The sequence below is a fragment of the Carassius carassius genome, chromosome 44, assembly GCF_963082965.1.
Source record: "Carassius carassius chromosome 44, fCarCar2.1, whole genome shotgun sequence".
Classification (NCBI taxonomy): domain Eukaryota; kingdom Metazoa; phylum Chordata; class Actinopteri; order Cypriniformes; family Cyprinidae; genus Carassius; species Carassius carassius.
Window position 1 is genome coordinate 2,139,502 of NC_081798.1, and position 20,034 is coordinate 2,159,535.

General features: G+C 37.3%; 1 protein-coding gene across 5 annotated transcripts in view; it reads left to right on the forward strand.

The window, feature by feature from the left end:
• LOC132126470 (sarcolemmal membrane-associated protein-like) overlaps positions 1–20,034 on the forward strand; it is a 60,918-nt gene that overhangs the window by 30,399 nt on the left and 10,485 nt on the right. For 2 of the 5 annotated variants that reach the window (XM_059537723.1, XM_059537722.1), the window contains exons 9-17: positions 130–267; positions 857–1,025; positions 1,187–1,237; positions 2,510–2,572; positions 11,022–11,081; positions 11,219–11,293; positions 13,315–13,395; positions 13,707–13,766; positions 19,879–19,998. In XM_059537723.1, coding sequence (XP_059393706.1) covers positions 130–267; positions 857–1,025; positions 1,187–1,237; positions 2,510–2,572; positions 11,022–11,081; positions 11,219–11,293; positions 13,315–13,395; positions 13,707–13,766; positions 19,879–19,998 — 817 coding nt within the window. The remainder of the gene's footprint in view (positions 1–129; positions 268–856; positions 1,026–1,186; positions 1,238–2,509; positions 2,573–11,021; positions 11,082–11,218; positions 11,294–13,314; positions 13,396–13,706; positions 13,767–19,878; positions 19,999–20,034) is intronic. The other 3 variants (XM_059537725.1, XM_059537724.1, XM_059537726.1) reach the window with 2 other exon arrangements.

A 20,034-nucleotide genomic window follows, 5' to 3' on the forward strand; every position in this document is an offset into this window, starting at 1 on the left:
AGCAATATGCAACTTAGTCTATGCATATAGATTTTACTCTAGAGGATTTAGATGTAAAGCATCAAAGCCAGTTATATCCATGACATGTTTTCTGTTGTGTTTTTCAATTTATTTGTTGTTGCATTGCAGAGGAGTTTGAGTAACACAGAGGACGAGTGCACACACTTGAGAGAGATGAACGAACGCACACAGGAGGAGCTCAGAGAACTCGCCAACAAATACAACGGAGCTGTCAATGAAATCAAGGATCTCACCGAAAAGATCAAGGCATGTCTGATGTTCACCCACTGGATGGATGCTCTGGAGTGAATGGGTGCCGTCAGAATGAGAGTACAAAAACAGTTGATAAAAACATCACAATAGTCCACAAGTGATCCACAGTCCACAGTTAAAGTTTTGAGAAGCCAAAAAGTGTGTGTTTGTAAGAAACAAATCCATCAACAAATTTTAAAATGTTGCATCTGGATAAAATATGAGTTCATAATCCATGATAACACTGCCTCCAGTGGAAAAGTAGTCTGGTCTGAGCCAGGAGAGAAAACTTTTTTTTTTTTTTGGGAGTGTGGATTTTGATTTGAACTACAACAGGAGATGGATTTTTCCACTGGATGTTACAGAATATCTTGTGACGTTTTCACTTTATGCAGATGTTAACTGATGGACTGGAGTGGTTGTGGATTATTGTGATGTTTTTATCAGTTATTTGGACTCTCATTCTGACGGCACCCATTCACTGCAGAGCATCCATTGTTGAGCATGTGGTGCAATGCTACATTTCTCCAAATCTTAAACAAACTAACCTACATAATGGATGGCCTGAGTTTGATGTATTATGTTCTTAATGCTTCATGTTCAGTTGGCAGAGGGCAAACATGAGGAGCTCAGTCAGAAAGGCTTGAATGAGAAGAAAGAGCTACAGGTGAAGATCGAAGAGATGGAGGAGAAAGAGCAATCGCTTCAAGCTCGAATCGAAGCTCTGCAGGCGGACAACGACTTCACGAATGAGAGACTAACAGCCCTGCAAGGTAAAACTCTCACTCATGCTATATTTCTCTCAGTTGGGAACGGTGCACTCCCTTATCACTGTAACTAAACAGACCAAACAGGGTGAGGAGGAGCATCTGTCAGCATAGAGCTCTTGTTTTTATTTTTGGTTATCCCAAATCTTTTCGTTGTCGTTTTCCAGTCCGGTTAGAACAGCTGCAGGAGAAAAGCATAAAGGAAAACAACAGTTTAGGTGAGTTGGAGACGCATGCGTCTGCTAGTGTGCTGCTAACCTTGCATCATCTCCTTGACTAATTCAGCATGGGAGCTCGCCTTTGGTTGCCTGTTTTTCATTTCATTTTATTTCTGTCCATCCGGCTTTGCTTCCCTTCTGTCTCGAAGGCCTTGAACTTTTGCATTGAGCATGTGTGTTCAAGTCTGCACCTCTGTATACAGTTTAGGACTCTCCCCGTCATTTGGCCGTTTCTCGCCAAGTCAATTTATCTCAGTACGAGAGCAAGGTAGTTTAAACAATCTGAACCGATTGGCCTGTTTAGTTATTTCTACTAGGCTTCTTGATGGATAATAAGGTTCTGAATGTTCCGGAGGACCAATTATAATGTGCCACATTGGTAATTCTTGATATAATTAATATCATTTAGTCAGTGTTAAATTAGGGGTGGCACTAAACCAGATTCTCTGTCAATAATATGAGAGGTAAATGAAAACTACTGATGTGGTATGCCACAGACCACAAACCTCTTGGCAGAGACGTTTCACTCGATGAGCTGTCCCTTAATCATTCATTTCCATGAAATATACTGATCTCAGGGATGATAAGAATGGCATAACATGGGGTTTTTACTTCAATAAGACCTTAGCTGAGAACATCATCCTGTGCCAAGCTGAAAGTAACTGAAAACGTCAAAAATGCCGTTCTTTTGGCATCAGAATGTGTGGTTGTTAAACCAAGAGTGACGTGCACGTCGTTACACAAGTTGTTTTGCTGTTAAGAGCATAACTGTACAAGAAACTGACTTTAAGCTTGTAGAAGTATTACTATTGTAATAATGCTGTTTCCCTTTAAATAAAAAAAACAAGCATTTTATTTTACAGCATAACTATAAAATTACATTGTCTCAATTACTATGATTTTAAACGTTAAAATGAGAGAGCTTTAACTTTGAGGATTTTATTTGGAAGATTCCCATCCAAAATCAGTATTTATGAATCTTAAGAATAGGAATCATCTAAAACCTGACCCTTGATTTCTCAGTCCCAGATCTCAATGTCGCAGTGTCTGTCCCTGAGGTGACGGGTGATTGACAGGTGTCAGTCAGTCTCTTCAGGGCAGAGAGGCGTCTCGCATCTGTGTCCTTGTCCCGCCCTCTGCGTCTTTGTTTGGTTGCATCACATGTTGTATGCTGTAGATCTGGCTTCTGTTTTAATATCATCTGACGCCCCACGATGTGGGGTTTCTTTCCTTTGCTTTTCATTTAATGGAGGGTTTTTCTTTCTTTGGTAGACCACTTTCTTTTAAAGAGTGGAGGAGACTGCACTTTAATTCAACAGTACATTGAGTGTCAATGTGAGTACACCGCATTCTTTCCAACGTCTTCCTCAGCCGTACTAATGAACCATCTAATGAGCATCAAAGCAGGTTTTACTCTGTAAAGTGAGGAAATGAACAAGCACTACACAATATACTTGTTTCTTACTAATATTTAGGTGCTGATTTCAAAAGTAGTACCTGTTTTAAAGGGATAGTTCACTTTCAAATTAAATTTTGGTATGTTTTAGCTTACCTCAAGGACATCCAAGATGTAGGTGTCTTTGTTTCCGCAGTAGTTTCCATTTTTATATTTTTAGGTCAAACCGTTCTTGTCTGTCACTCATATAATGGAGGTCTATGGTCACCACCTCAAAGAGCATGCACAGAGGAGTCCAAATTAAACAATTACCCATCGTATGTACACATTGATGACCTAAGACACGAAACGAGCGGATTGTGTAAGAAAACGAATAGTATATAGTTTTTACCTCTTATACACAACCACGTCCAACTGATCTGAGTGCGCGAGTGCTTCCTGATGTGACATGCATGCGCGCTCTGGCTTAGTCTGCGCAAGCGCCGGAAGTGATCTCTCGCGCGTGTACATCACTCATTGTTTACTGTTTACCACACGATACGCCACCAATCTGCACTATCTGAAATATAATACAGTAATTGTAAATAATTTGCTACTAAAACACCACCAATTTTGAAGAGATCTCTGTCTCTTTGAGGCTTGAAGACGTGCTGCCTGCTGCGGTTGCTTCCTCCATCGCTCTGAATACTTGATCTGTGTATTCTGGTTCAAATAAATATGGTTGTGAAAAAATGCAACGTTGTCTGTTGATATATTGAAATCGTCTTCCATTGCAATTTCCTGTATGTCTAAATATGTTTTGATCTTCACAGTGAAAGGTAACACTTCCGAAATCTGTGTAAACCATAGACAGTAAGTGTAAACAATGAGTGACGTACACGCATGAGAGATAACTTCCGGCGCTTTCCGCGCTTGCACACACTAAGCCAGATCACTCGGAAACGTCACACGACATCAGGAAGCACGCGCCCTCAGATCAGTTGGATGTGGTTGTGTACAAGAGGTAAAAACGATATAAATACTGTTCGTTTTCTTATACCAACCGCTCGTTTTGTGTCTTAGGTCATCAATGTGTACTTACGATGGGGAATTGTTTAATTTGGACTACTCTGTGCATGCTCTTTGAGGTGGTCAAGTCACCTTTATTTATATAGCGCTTTGAACAAAATACATTGCGTCAAAGCAACTGAACAACATTCATTAGTAAAACAGTGTGTCAATAATGCAAAATGACAGTTAAAGGCAGTTCATCGTTGAATTCAGTGATGTCATCTCTGTTTAGTTTAAATAGTGTCTGTGCATTTATTTGCAATAAAGTCAATGATATCACTGTAGATGAAGTGACCCCAACTAAGCAAGCCAGAGGCGACAGCGGCAAAGAATGGAGAAAAAAACCTTGGGAGAAACCAGGCTCAGTTGGGGGGCCAGTTGTCCTCTGACCAGACGAAACCAGCAGTTCAGTTCCAGGCTGCAGCAAAATCAGATTGTGCAGAAAAATCATCTGTTTCCTATGGTCTTGTCCCAATGGTCATCTGAGACAAGGTCTTTACAGGGGATCTGTATCTGGGGCTCTAGTTGTCCTGGTCTCCGCTGTCTTTCAGGGCAGTAGAGGTCCTTTCTACTGATGTAGCAAGTACATCGGGTGTTATAGGAAGTGTTCCCGGTTCCGGTTTACCTAATTAATGCAGCCTTAAAATCCTTTAATGGATTTGGATATTAAAAGCATATTAGTATGTTATGTGTAAACCAGCTTAAAGAGATGGCTCTTTAATCTAATTTAAACTGCAAGAGTGTGTCTGCCTCCCGAACAATGTAAGGTAGGTAATTCCAGAGTTTAGGTGCCAAATAGGAAAAGGATCTGCCGCCTGTAGTTGATTGATATTCTAGGTATTATCAAATTGCCTGAGTTTTGAGAACGTAGCAGACGTAGAGGATTATAATGTAAAAGGAACTCATTCAAATACTGAGGTGCTAAACCATTCAAGGCTTTATAAGTAGTAAGCAATATTTTAAAATCTATACGATGTTTGATAGGGAGCCAGTGTAGTGTTGACAGGACCGGGCTAATATGGTCATACTTCCTGGTTCTAGTAAGAACTCTTGCTGCTGCATTTTGGACTAGCTGTAGTTTGTTTACTAAGCGTGCAGAACAACCACCCAATAAAGCATTACAATAATCTAACCTTGAGGTCATAAATGCATGGATTAACATTTCTGCATTTGACATTGAAAGCATAGGCCGTAATTTAGATATATTTTTGAGATGGAAAAATGCAGTTTTACAAATGCTAGAAATGTGGCTTTCTAAGGAAAGATTGCTATCAAATAGTACACCTAGGTTCCTAACTGATGACGAAGAATTGACAGAGCAGCCAGAGCAGCCATCAAGTCTTAGAAAGTGTTCTAGGTTATTACATGCAGAGTTTTTAGCTCCTATTATTAACACCTGTTTTTTCAGAATTTAGCAATAAGAAGTTACTCGTCATCCAGTTTTTTATATCGACTATGCATTCCATTAGTTTTTCAAATTAGTGTGTTTCACCGGGCCACGAAGAGATATAGAGTTGAGTATCATCAGCATAACAGTGATATCTCCTGATGATATCTCCTAGGGGTGTAACGGTACGTGTATTCGTACCGGACCGTTTCGGTACAGGGCTTTCGGTACGGTGCACGTGTGTACCGAATGACGGAATGCAATATTTTGTGCGCAGAACATAAGTACATTTTCGTGTTTCCAAATGAACATATTAAGTGCTGTGGTGGAAGTCTCCGCGTTCAGCGCAAATCCCACCCTGCAGCTGATTTTTAAGGCCGGCGTCGTGTCCGTTTTTAATTCGGCTCCCATGTTAACCATAGACAGTAAAAGATGATGTTAACAGGTTAGAGCTTGCAGACTGCCTGCGTGAGACGCGCATCTCGGGGGAAAACGCGTGCATGCTAGAAATAGAACCTACGCCTATTTTTCACGTGACACGCAAGCGTGTTGGAAGCGTTTCCAGGAAAAATAGAATAGGAAATATGTTTATATGTCATTTTGTGCACAAATACATATTAATTCATGACACTTTGATGTTTTAAAGTCTATAGGTTGACATAAATTCAGATATAAATGTAATTTAAAAAATAAATTAATAATTGTCGATTTTCAAATATTGCACGTGTCAAACATAGTCTATTTTGCCGTCAATACTGTTGACGGTGTCCTTTATCAGTAGGCTTTATATTTATGCTCAACATGAATTATAGATATTGTTGTCATGAAGACAAGGTCTGTCAGCGGTCTCCCTGTCACCTACAGCAGCAGGCACGGCACTGTTCTGGTGAAGCAGGCCTACAAGGAGGGATTGGTAATGCTGCACTGTAATCATAGTTATTTATTTATATTTTTCATTATATTTTATTATATGATATTGGTTTGAGACTGAGAGTATTTTATTTAGTGGAGAACTTTGCAGCAGTATTTTATTTCTTCTTCTTTTTTATTTCATATATATTTTATTAAAAAGTATTTTTTAAAAAGTGTATAGTAATAAACAACCCGCAGTTTAATGTTTGCATTTCTTTCCCTTACTGTACCGAAAATGAACCGAACCGTGACTTTAAAACCGAGGTACGTACCGAACCGTGATTTTTGCGTACCGTTACACCCCTAATATCTCCCAAGGGTAACATGTAAAGCGTGAAGAGTAGCGGCCCTAGTACTGAGCCTTTAGGTACTCCATACTGCACTTGTGATCGATATGATACCTCTTCATTCACTGCTATGAACTGATGGCGTTCATATAAGTACGATTTAAACCATGCTAATGCACTTCCATTAATGCCAACAAAGTGTTCAAGTCTATGCAAAAGAATGTTGTGGTCAATTGTCAAACGCAGCACTAAGATCCAATAGAACTAATAGAGAGATACAACCACGATCAGATGATAAGAGCAGGTCATTTGTAACTCTAAGGAGAGCAGTCTCAGTACTATGATATGGTCTAAATCCTGACTGGAAATCCTCACATATACCATTTTTACTCTAAGAAGGAATGTAATTGTGAGGATACCACCTTTTCTAGTATCTTGGACAGAAAAGGGAGATTCGAGATCGGTCTATAATTAACTAGTTCTTTGGGGTCAAGTTGTGGTTTTTTGATGAGAGCTTAATAACAGCCAGTTTGAAGGTTTTGGGGACATCCTAATGACAATGAGGAATTCATAATAATCAGAAGAGGATCTATGACTTCTGGAAGCACCTCTTTTAGGAGCTTAGATGGTATAGGGTCTAACATGTTGTTGGTTAAGATGATTTAACAAGTTTATACAATTCTTGCTCTCCTATAGTAGAGAATGAGTAGAACTGTTCCTCAGGGGGTCTATTGTGCACTGTCTGATGCGATACTGTAGCTAACGGCTGAATGGTTATTGAAATATATATATGAATTGAAAAATATATGAATGGTATTTTATCTCTAATAGTATCGATTTTAGAAGTAAAGTAGTTCATAAAGTCATTACTGCTGTGATGTTGGGAAATGTCAACACTTGAGGCTTTATTTTTCGTTAATTTAGCCACTGTATTGAATAAATACTTGAGGTTATGTTTGTTTTCTTTTAAAAGAGAAGAAAAGTAATCGAATCTTGCAGTTTTTAATGCTTTTCTGTAGGATAGGTTACTTTCCCGCCAAGCAATACGAAATACCTCTAGTTTTGTTTTCCTCCAGCTGCGCTCCATTTTTCGGGCTACTCTCTTTAGGGTGCGAGTATGCTCATTATACCATGGTGTCATACTAGTTTCCTTAACCTTCCTTAAGCGCAACTGTATTTAAAATGCTAGAAAAGAGAGAGTCCATATTTTCTGTTACATCAAGTTGTTCTGAGGTTTTGGATATGCTAAGGAATTCTAAAGTGGTTACCATAGACCTCCATTGTATGAGTCACAGACAAGAACGGTTTGACCTAAAAATATCAAAATGGGAACTACTGCAGAAACAAAGACACCTACATCTTGGATGCCCTTGAGGTAAGCTAAAACATATCAAAATTAAATTTGTAAGTGAAACATCCCTTTAATGAAGCACATTGCAGTTTTTCACAAAATTGTAGAATTGTTATTTTTGAGAAGCTTTAGTAAGGTCCCTTAATCAGCAGAAAAACACTGTAAAGACATGATTCCTGCCTTCCTCTGAGCAAGATTACAAATATTTCTTAAATTCTCAGCAAGTTTTCACATGTATTATTTATTCTAGAGATGTTATTTATTTTTTAATGCTGGTTTCCACTTGTCCATGCTTTTGTATGTGAAAATGGCATGTTTTGATTACTTTTTCATTAAAACGTTGGCTATTTGAATGCTTTTGTTATTTTGATAAATGTATAATTAAAAATAATAAAAATTCTAAAAATGATTAATTATTGCTATTCTACGACGATGTTTTAGTGCCACGTAAAAAAAAATTATGAGATTAAAGTCTAAATATTATGAGAATAAAGTTGAAATATTGCGGGAATAAAGTCTAAATGTTTCGGGAATAAAGTCTAAATGTTTCGGGAATAAAGTCTAAATGTTTCGGGAATAAAGTCAAAATATTGCGGGAATAGTCGAAATATTGCGGGAATAAAGTCGAAATATTTTTAGAATAAAGTTTCGTAGTATTTCGACTTTATTCTCGAAATTAAGACTTTAATCTTGTAATCTTAGATTTTTTCTCAACGTGGCACTAAAACGCCGTCATACTATTCGAATGTAATGGTTTTTATAGTTTTTTTACTTTCAACTCCGCATCATCAAATTAGGTCACACTAGGCCTTTTTTTGGTTAGTTTCCAAATACAGGGTGATATATTTGTATTTTTTCACATTTAAATTAATTTAAAGTCTTTTGTACTTGATGATGCGTAGGGATGTGCAATATGATGATTTCATCTGATGCGTTTTTCGTTGTCAAACAGCACCTGATTACTGGACTAAGTTATATTTTGCGGTAATACTGTCAAAACACACAAGGTTTACATATAGACTCTAAAATGAAAGTAAACCGTTGAGAGAAAAACTGATACGTGTCTGTATATTTGACTGTATATTTGACGCTTGCAGCTCTTAAAGGGACAGTACTAAACATGCAGCCGACTGTCATTAAAGGGATAGTTCACCCTAAAATATAATTTCTGTCATTACTAACTCTCACGTTTTTTTTTTTTTTTTTATCTTGGCCCACTTTGGCCTAAATATCTGCCACTCTTTTTTTATATTTTGTTAGCTTAAAAGGCTTTGTATTTATAATAGAGAATAGTTTGGCTGGTATGCTCAGACAACTTGCAAAATAGTTAAAAACATACTGTGATACAATATTTTTGACATAGTGATACTAGAAAAGTTTTATTCCACATTAAATGGCGCAGCAAAAATCTTTAGATCATTTTGTTTACTTTTCATGTCCTGAAACCTCTCTTCAAATGCCTGAAGCAGTTTTGCACACTCACCAGCATACTCAGCCGTCATAGCAGGCTTTTGTTCTTGTAGAGTAGGAAAATGCACAATGTTACCGTGTTCTAGTTGAAATTTCCACAGCTTTAATTTCGCCTCAAATGATTTCACGTTTGAAAGCAGAGAGCTGAGAAGCTGGTTCGGACCTTGGAGTTTGATGTTCAGTTCTGACAGGTGCTTGGTTATGTCCACCATAAAGGCCAAATCACACAGCCACTTGTCATCACTGAGTTCCACAACAGGTTTTCCCTTAATCTCCATGAATTGTTTTACTATCGCAGGCCAGAGAGAAAAATGTAAAAAAAAAATTGCGGTGTCATTCAGTGTTGTTTCAATGTCTTGCGCCATATCAGTTATTCGTTCAGCGACAGTTCTTCGAGATAAACTGACACTTTGGAAGAGTTTTAATTTGTCTGGTGCTAGCAGCTCTGAGCGGCAACAAAACACTCTTTCACGAACTCTCCTTCTGAATGAGGTCGCAGTTTCTTAGCTATTAGCTCACTCACCACAAAACTTGTATGAATAACATTCTCTCTGTCAGAATGTGGTCTTGTGAAAACTGCAAACTCCGCTGAAGACTGTTAACTTTATCCAAGCGCATTTGTCCTTGCAACTCATTTAGTTTAGCATGCTTTGAGCTGTAATGGCGCTCGAGATTGGCTTTTTTCATCACTGCAAGCGCATCCCCACAAACTAGGCAGACTGGCTTGCCTTTGACTTCAGCAAAAAAATAATAATTTGTCTATTTTTCTTGGAAAGCACGACATTCTGCATCTACTTTTCTTTTCTTGCCTGTAGCCATGATTTTTATCAGTGATGACAACCGTGAATGTTACGTGCATATTGCGTGTTCACCTGTGACCCGGACAGGCAAACCTGTTTTACATTATTATATATTATCTATAATATTATATTTATATTTTTATTATATTTTTTTTTATCTTTTACTATCACAGGAAAAATAATTGCTGTCTAGCCTTTTTTTTTTGAAGAAGGAGGGTGATTTTGAATTCACCGACGGGCCGGATCAAACTGTCTCGTGGGCCACATACGGCCCGGAGGCCGGACGTTCCCCACCCCTGGAATAGAAGATACTGCAGTCAAACGTTTGACTGGGTTTGTGTTATGCATCCACTAGATGGAGCTGTGCTAAAGGGAATGTCAACAAAACAGTCAGATAAAGTCAAACTTTATTAGGCGTTCTGACAACTCCGTTCACTCCCATGGTAACGTTGTTCTAACGTTGATGTGCATATTAACAATATCTCCCAGCCTTGCTCACTCTTCTCCCAAACGTGGAGGGGAACTTTTCCCTAATTCAGTAAACACATAGTAAAAGAAACAGTCTGATACCACTAAATCAAACGTTAGTGCATAACTCAATTCAACTCATTTTGACAGAGCGCCTTGATGCATATATAAGTCGTTTTTTGAGAAAATTAAAGGCTTTTAAGTGCGCCTTATAGTGTTGAAAATATGGTATATTGCAGAACGGAGAGGCTCTCAGGATCTGTTGTGTAATCTGAAATCTGTATGTGGAGATCAGATCATAAGCTTTCCCTGAGGTCCATGTAGTCTGTCTATACATAAATGAATATCCTTCTCCGAAACTCCACACAGATTCTTAACGAAAACACTCTTGCATGTCGTCTGGTCTCACGTCACCTCCAGCTGACTTGGATTTTCTCTATTCCCGAGGATTTTCACTCTCACCAGCATGCGTTCTGAGCTTCCACTGATGCTTTTCATGTATCATTCTTTGCTTTCTTTTGTATGTATGGAAAAACTACAAATGCCGTTTTGCTGCTGATATACTGCGTTTAGTTGGGCTGCATCAGTGTCATAATAACTGAGATTTGATATTTAATGCTAAAGACAGATTTACTGAAATGCTTTTTCTCTTTATTTAACCAGCGGTGAGGCAGCTGAAGGACGCAGTGGACTCATCTATTAACAAGCTGTCCAACTTTGACGGTAAGAGCACAGATTGTTTTTATATCGATTGATTTGGGAAGGCTGTTTTCACACTTCTGATGTTCATTTGAGTTGAACCATTCATGGACTCGAGAATGGAGCAGAGACTTGACATGTTTTCCTGTTTTGTTTCACAGAAGTCATTGATGCACATCTTCAGAATAACCAGACGACAGTGGACAACAGCTTGGCCAGTCCAGACAGACTTAAAGGTATCATCACAGTTCTGTCACGTTCATCACAGTTTAATCAAGTTTCTTTCTAGATTAAGCTCTGTTATAGGGAACATCACATTGGTATGATGCAATCTGATGGCAATGGAGGCACATGGTTTCACCCTGACCTCTATTTAAAACCAAATTAAACAACTGCGCTCTCTGGGTGGCAGGAATGAGCATTATGGTTATTTTTAGCATCCTCAAAGAGCATGACCAGGTCAGGGTCATTACTGTAATGAGCTCTAATAAAATCATTGTCATCTGTAAAGTTTTAGATTTCTGTCTATTATCATTATTATTAAAATATGAATAGGTATACTACTTGTTGTGAATTTAATTTACATTTAATATAATAATAATAATAATAACTTTTTCGTTTTTGCTTTAAAATGTTTAGAATCATTGATCTTAATAAATCATCATCATAACAGGTCAAAAAGAAAAAAAAGTACAAATAAGATATTTGTTGTAACATTTTGTTTAAACTTTAAAATATTCAAAACTATTTTGCATAATAATAATGTTTAAAACAAACTGTTGCAACTTTTTATATATATATATATATATATATATATTTAAATATATTCAGCGAGAATGATATTAATAAATAAAAATAACAAAAGCTGTTTGTTGTAGCTTTTTCATTTACATTTTAAAATGTTGAAACCTATTCTATGTAAAAAATAATTGGTAAAAAAAAGTTACCTATTTTTTTTTTTTTTTTTCATTTGCATTTTAGAATTTTGCACCATTATGCCTAATAATAATAATAAATATAATAATACTAATAAAATTAGTAATAATAATAATAAAGTTGAAAACAAACGAAAACTAGTTTACAATTTTAAAATCCTCCGACTCATTCTGCCTAACAATAATAGGTTTAAAACAAACTACTTGTTGTACATTTTTCATTTACTTATTAAATTTAAAAATTTAAAATCCTTTCTGCCTAAAAATAATAAAGATGATAATAGATAAAAATAACAAAAGCTATTTGTTGTAATTTTTTCGTTTAAATGTTTCAATATTTAAATATTTAAATCCTATAATCAGTCAAAAAAAAAAAAGAGTAAATTCACTCTGGACCAGGTTATAACTTTATGAAAGAGCAGTGCTGCTGATGATGTGTCATTTAGACCTTGACCTCGTCCTCTTTGTGCTCTTCTTGTGTGTCTGACCTCTCACAGCTGCTGGGACATCTGACCTTGACCCCTCAATTCTCTTCAGATTAGAGTCTGAGATTATGGTCACACATATTAGAGCATATATAATTCATCGGTCAACCATTACCTCTGACGACATCATTTAGTTTTCATCCATTCAGTCCCACTGAGTCAATGTTTGTTCGCTACACTGTGCTTATTCATGAACACTGAGTTCAGAAGATCTATCATGTGATGTAACTGCAGGGTGGGTGGTTTTTCAGGTCATATATTGATTTAAATGTGCAATGTTTGACCTGATGTCTGAGAGGAATAGAAGTATCTAGACAGCATTGACTAATGGTGATTTTTTGATTGACATTTACAACTTTCATCGAAGATATACTGAAAATTTGAGGTGCCATTCATTCATATACATTGATGCATGAACATTTTACCAGGAGTTTTCTTTAGACCGATGTCACCTCCTCATGTTCAAACCACGTTTATAACTCTTTTTAGTCCACATGGATACTACAGCAGCACAAAACTAAATCTGCAACTAGTTTAGCATGTGACTGTATGTCCACTTGGAAGCCCAGGTCACTCAAATGACCATGTGTGGGCAATAACTACCACCAGCCAGAGAGAATGAACTACAGGGGGGTCACTCATTCACTGCCTGCTGTGAGGAATTGTGATTCATATATAACCAGCCATCAAACACACTCAAGTTTGGATATAGACACTGAAACAGAGAGCCTGGTAAAGATTGTGATCACTGTATAGTTATGCTTATTTAACTGTTATTTTGGGTTAGATTGTGTCCCCCCTCTCCTCTAAGTGGTCTCTTCCGCTCTGCCTCCATAGAAAACCAGACAGACGCTAAAGAGTGCGATATGTCAGATACTCTGAGCCCCAGCAAGGAGAAAAGCAGTGACGACACATCAGGTACGTGACACATTTGTAACGTATGAATTGCTGTGTTTTGGCTACTACAGCTTTCATTGATGCATGCCATTTTTTTTCTTCCCAGATATAAGAGTGTTATATGAAAAACCTATATCTTTGTCTTATAATTTATAGATTATGTAAACATGGTTTGATTTTATTTTATTCTTTTGTTTGGTCTGTGTGATCTTTTTGTCTTTGCGTTATTTTTTATTTTTACATTGTCTTTAATTCTTTCTGTCCTTAATTTTTTTTGTTCTTTTTTTTCCTGCCTTTTTTTCATGTTTTTTTCTTTCTTTCTCTCATTTCAGACGGACAAATGGATGAACAAGAACTGAACGAGCCCCAGAACAGGGTTTCTCTTCTGAAAGGTAATCCCTCCATTCTTTTGTGTGGAAGTTTTCTTTTCAGCTTCCCTGTCTGAAACGCCAGTGCTGATGTAGGTGTGTTTGTGTGTTTTGGCTGGCCTGAACACTCATTAGAGCTCAGGGGACTGGCATATGTGTGTTGCTCCACAGTTTTTCTTTATATGGTCTGCAGCTGCTGGAGAGGACAGCTGTGGGACCCAAAGGTGTCCTCCTGGCAGGTGTCATCCTGGTTTGTCTCCCTCCCTCAGATCTTTCCCCTCGCCCTACTTTATGTTCCACTGGAGGACAGCCTTGAATCTAAACCAATTACAGCCCAATTAGACCCTGAGTGCTTTCACAGTGTCATGTACAGCTGCTGCTCAGATGTCTGTCAGTCAGAAGAAGGGTTGCTTTCAACCGATACAAAGTATCACTTTTTAGTTTCTCTGAAATTCTAAATGTGTTTAATGTTACATTTTAAAAACAGATGTTCCGCCCCAAACTGAAAATTCTTTAATCACTTTACTTTAATGTCGTTCTAAAATCTGTATAACTCGCTCTCTTTTATGGGACACAAACTAATATATTTTATTCATTGGGGTCCCAGCGTTCCTCAAAATATCTTTGTTTTATGTTATTTAGAGGAAAGTCACATTTAGACCCACATGAGGATGAGAGAATGATGACAGCATTATCTTTTACTGGATTGTGCCTATAATTTAAATGGATTTTTAATGCCAGTTGTGACTCTGAAAATATTGAGATCCTTCATCTACTCTCACACTGCTGAGTCACACCAGACAGCAGGACATTTGTCTCCCACACATCCGGTTTTAATCAAGGCTCATCTGTAGGGTCACATCATGAAAACAGGATTTGAGGTTGAAGTTTTATACAGCCATACGTAACGTTCATAATAAGTTAATAATCCAGAAATATAGACTATACCATAAAATCAGCTCATTCAGAAATCAATATGATGTCACAGTCATGAGCTCATTAATATATAAACACCCATTCTTGCATATTCACTGCCTGATGAATATTCAGCAACCTAATGCACTCTTAAGTGTTATTTGAGATGTAATTATGGGTGTTTTTGACATCTTGAGTAAAACTATGTAGACTTAAGGTGTAAAAGTGTTTGGTTTAAGTAGAATATGGCAGCTTTAAAGGTGTTGGTAAGCTCCTGCTGGAGCAGATAAAAGCCCCTGGTAGACGCTTTGTGTTTGTGTAGTTATAGTTGTGTGAATCACTTGACCTGCTGAACTCTCTCTGTATCTGTCCTAAATAAGAGATATGACACAGCAGAAGCCTTTGTGTAGGCTGTCCAGAATGTTCTAATTAATCTGTTTAAAACTCATGTTTTCACACCAGTTTTTCAGATTTTTTTAGCAATTAGGAAAGTTCTCATTGAACAAAAATGTTGTTCAGACTCGCCTGGCGTTTGGTTTAATTCAGTCTAAGTGGGCTGTCGTGATTGCATTGAGCTCATGTCCTTTAACGGCACGTCAGATAAGGAGCGCTGGCTCGGATCAGGGAGGAAGTGCCAGTTTCAGCACCTCATTGTTCGAGGGCACACTTGAAGTGTAGGACGTGCCAGACAGACTCAGAGGCGGCCAAGACCAGAGGGATGTGCGCTGCTGGAGGTTTTCTCTGCCTTCTTGATTAAAGAAGGTTTATTCTAGCATGCATATACATATTCTCTATATACAGTGATATATAAATAATTATGTAAAATAATTATCTTTGGAAGATTATGGAAAACATTGAGGCTTAAAGTGCCTTCATTTTGTATAAAATTGGGTGCCAAGCCAAAACAATACAACCAAGAAAAATTAGCAAATTTTTCATCACATTACATCAGGTTATATACTAGTATTTCCCAAATAAATATTAAAATGATATTGAATTATATTGAAAGCAGAATAATTACTTTTCTGATTTCAGAACATTCAAGAACTGAATATTCTTCAAGGTTCAATAATGAATTTATATGTCTTATAATTGTTAAAGTGATTTTTAACCCACAAATAGCAATTCTTCTCAAAATTATTAATTTGTATACTCAATAATATATTAATATTAGAGCTTGACGTAAGAAATTTGTATTCATCCTAGAAATGTACATGAATTTTTAGGATTTTTTAATAATTTTCAAGACTTATTCCAGGTCTTAAAGTCTCACTTTTAAAATTCATTAATAAATCCTTGTTGTCCCAAAACTGCGAGGGTTCTGGTTCTTACCATTTTAGTAGGTTTTTTTTTTGTATTTGTTATAAATATTTCTATAGATTTTTTTTTTTAGCTTTAAATTATTGCAACAGCAGCAAGGTTTTTTATTTTATTTTTATTAGTTAACTCCAATAACCCTGGAATGAAATATGGTGATGGTTTTCATCTTGACTTTTAGGTGTTTTTGTATTAATACATGTTTAATTTTTTCACCCCCTTAAAAATGCTCCTTAGTGTGTCACGGGCCCCCTGTTTAAGAACAACACTGTTCCCATGTGTTTTTGAGACATTTTAATTGTTCAGTTTATAATTGTCATTCGGAATCCTGCTGTATTTTTCTTGGATCATTATTTGTTTTTGCATAATGATTTGGTTTGTCCAGAAAGCATTGGTAAATGCACCACTAGGAGGCGCTGTTGAATTGCTCTTTCACCCCTAGCTTGCATCTACACCGAGGCGTCTGGCATGAGTTATTCAATTGCCTTAATGATGAGTTATCTGAACACATGTAACCTTATATGACTGTGCTCCTCAATCTCAGCCATAAAATCCTTCTGAGACACTCTTGATGAAATCACAGATGAAGGAGCAGAATGAGATTACACATCACTTCGTGCCCTCTCTCATTAACTAAATGGCAAAACTTCAGAAACACCGCTAAGTTTGTTACATCATTTTGTATGATGAAAGCAGCTCCCTTGCCTGCAGTAAACACCCTTCGTCTGACATCATGACAGACTACCAGCCCCTAAATTAGCACATGATTTCACCCACATCTGTAGAGTGTTCAGAGAGGGGGACGTTCATCAGTTTATGGTCAGAGGAGGTTTCCCAAAAGCCTGTTGTTACACAAGACCACATGAGAGACCAACTGGATGCTCCTCAGAGAGACTGCAAATGTGTGTTTGCTCGGCATGAAGTCTTATGAGGGAACGCAGGAGAATGTCTAATGTCTCTTTTGCTTGGCATGGTGCAGATCATAAAAATGGCCCATTTGTAGATCGTGCATTAGAGCTGTCTGAGCGTGTGCTGGACTTACGTAATCAGGCTTCAAGTTGTGTCCTGTAGTCTAAAGTCAATGTATTTTGGATATTCTGTTGTTCGATGCATGTGCATTTGCGCTCGAGTCGTTCACTGACGGACTGGGCAAACAGAAGTACATCATTCTTCACATAATGAACTGATTCTGAGCAAGCATCTTGATTTTGGTTAGCAGTAATCATGTTTCAGTTCTTGATGTTTCTGCGTTTGTGGCGTCAAAGTTACTGACCCATCGTGATGGATTGATCTCACGATTACAGTGGCTTTGGGCTGTTAGGAGAAGCATTTTTAGCACAGATACGTTATTTATATGTCTGCAGTACATTTTTAGGAGCTGCAGCATTTTACATTTACATTCCTGTGCAAAAGTCTCTTGGCTTTCTGAGAGCCAGAAATGCAATATTCGTGTAAATATTGCAGTAAAATAATAACCTAAAAGTCACTATATGTGGGTCCAAACTACAACCCGAATTCCGGAAAAGTTGGGACGTTTTTTAAATTTTAATAAAATGAAAACTAAAAGACTTTCAAATCACATGAGCCAATATTTTATTCACAATAGAACATAGATAACATAGCAAATGTTTAAACTGAGAAAGTTTACAATTTTATGCACAAAATGAGCTCATTTCAATTTTGATTTCTGCTACAGGTCTCAAAATAGTTGGGACGGGGCATGTTTACCATGGTGTAGCATCTCCTTTTCTTTTCAAAACAGTTTGAAGACGTCTGGGCATTGAGGCTATGAGTTGCTGGAGTTTTGCTGTTGGAATTTGGTCCCATTCTTGCCTAATATAGATTTCCAGCTGCTGAAGAGTTCGTGGTCGTCTTTGACGTATTTTTCGTTTAATGATGCGCCAAATGTTCTCTATAGGTGAAAGATCTGGACTGCAGGCAGGCCAGGTTAGCACCCAGACTCTTCTACGACGAAGCCATGCTGTTGTTATAGCTGCAGTATGTGGTTTTGCATTGTCCTGCTGAAATAAACAAGGCCTTCCCTGAAATAGACGTTGTTTGGAGGGAAGCATATGTTGCTCTAAAACCTTTATATACCTTTCAGCATTCACAGAGCCTTCCAAAACATGCAAGCTGCCCATACCGTATGCACTTATGCACCCCCATACCATCAGAGATGTTGGCTTTTGAACTGAACGCTGATAACATGCTGGAAGGTCTCCCTCCTCTTTAGCCCGGAGGACACGGCGTCCGTGATTTCCATCAAGAATGTCAAATTTGGACTCGTCTGACCATAAAACACTATTCCACTTTGAAATAGTCCATTTTAAATGAGCCTTGGCCCACAGGACACGACGGCGCTTCTGGACCATGTTCACATATGGCTTCCTTTTTGCATGATAGAGCTTTAGTTGGCATCTGCTGATGGCACGGCGGATTGTGTTTACCGACAGTGGTTTCTGAAAGTATTCCTGGGCCCATTTAGTGATGTCATTGACACAATCATGCCGATGAGTGATGCAGTGTCGTCTGAGAGCCCGAAGACCACGGGCATCCAATAAAGGTCTCCGGCCTTGTCCCTTACGCACAGAGATTTCTCCAGTTTCTCTGAATCTTTTGATGATGTTATGCACTGTAGATGATGAGATTTGCAAAGCCTTTGCAATTTGACGTTAAGGAACATTGTTTTTAAAGTTTTCCACAATTTTTTTACGCAGTCTTTCACAGATTGGAGAGCCTCTGCCCATCTTTACTTCTGAGAGACTCTGCTTCTCTAAGACAAAGCTTTTATAGCTAATCATGTTACAGACCTGATATCAATTAACTTAATTAAACACTAGATGTTCTCCCAGCTGAATCTTTTCAAAATTGCTTGCTTTTTTAGCCATTTGTTGCCCCCGTGCCAACTTTTTTGAGACCTGTAGCAGGCAATAAATTTTAAATGAGCTAATTAAGTGGATAAAAGTGTAAAATTTCTCAGTTTAAACATTTGCTAAGTTATCTATGTTCTATTGTGAATAAAATATTGGCTCATGTGATTTGAAATTCCTTTAGTTTTCATTTTATTAAAATGTAAAAAACGTCCCAACTTTTCCGGAATTCGGGGTTGTACATGACATTGTATTGTACATGACAAATCACTACATTATAATTAAAAATATGCTTTTACATACATTTACAGTATTTAAATGCTCAAATGGTTTAATTTTGTGCTGAATTGTTTTCGAAACTTTTTCACAAGAATTCAGAAGTTCCACTATATCCAAAATCATAGTGAAATATTGAAAACTATCTAAATGCACAGTTTTACAAAATTTTATAAATCATAGCCAAATGCAAATTGTTCCAAACGAAATACTATAACTAAACATATTTGTAACTAATGGCTACTTGTGAAAAATATTGTTGCAATTATTATAGTTATAAAACAATTTAAATTATATTTTTTTAATTAAGTTGTAAAATTACTTGATATGTAAAATATGCTTTGATTTAATTTTTTTATTACATTTAAATTTAAATATTTTTTTATCAAAAACAAATTTTGCAACACTAAAGTCCCAGAGTTAGTTTCACAACGTTTTGCCAAATTATACCCCAATGCAAATTTTGCCTGAACTGAAACCTGAACTAATAGCTTCCTGAAGACGTGAAAAAGTGTGAAAAATAATTTATCAATGCTTGAGTCTCTGAGGGATAGATTACTTAAGAAAAGTTTGAGGATTTCGTAACAAGTTGCATGTTTTGTGGCATCATTCATGTTCGGGCAGGATGAGTTATTAATTTCAAGTACTAAGGCTGTGGGGTTTCACTCGTCAGTTTATCTCTCTTGAAGTCTTTTTTTACAGCCGTGTTTTTTCTTCATGCTCCCTCACTGCAGCATCTGCTCTGTGTGTGTTTGTAGAAATGGACAGGAACCTGGAAGCTGGAGACACTGAGCAGGTCATTCCTCACCTCCACCGAGAGCTGCAGGAGGCCCAGGAGCTCGCCAACACTGGCAAACAGAAATGCCTCGAGCTGCAAGGTACTCTCCTTCAATAGCTTTAATAGTGGAGGGTCA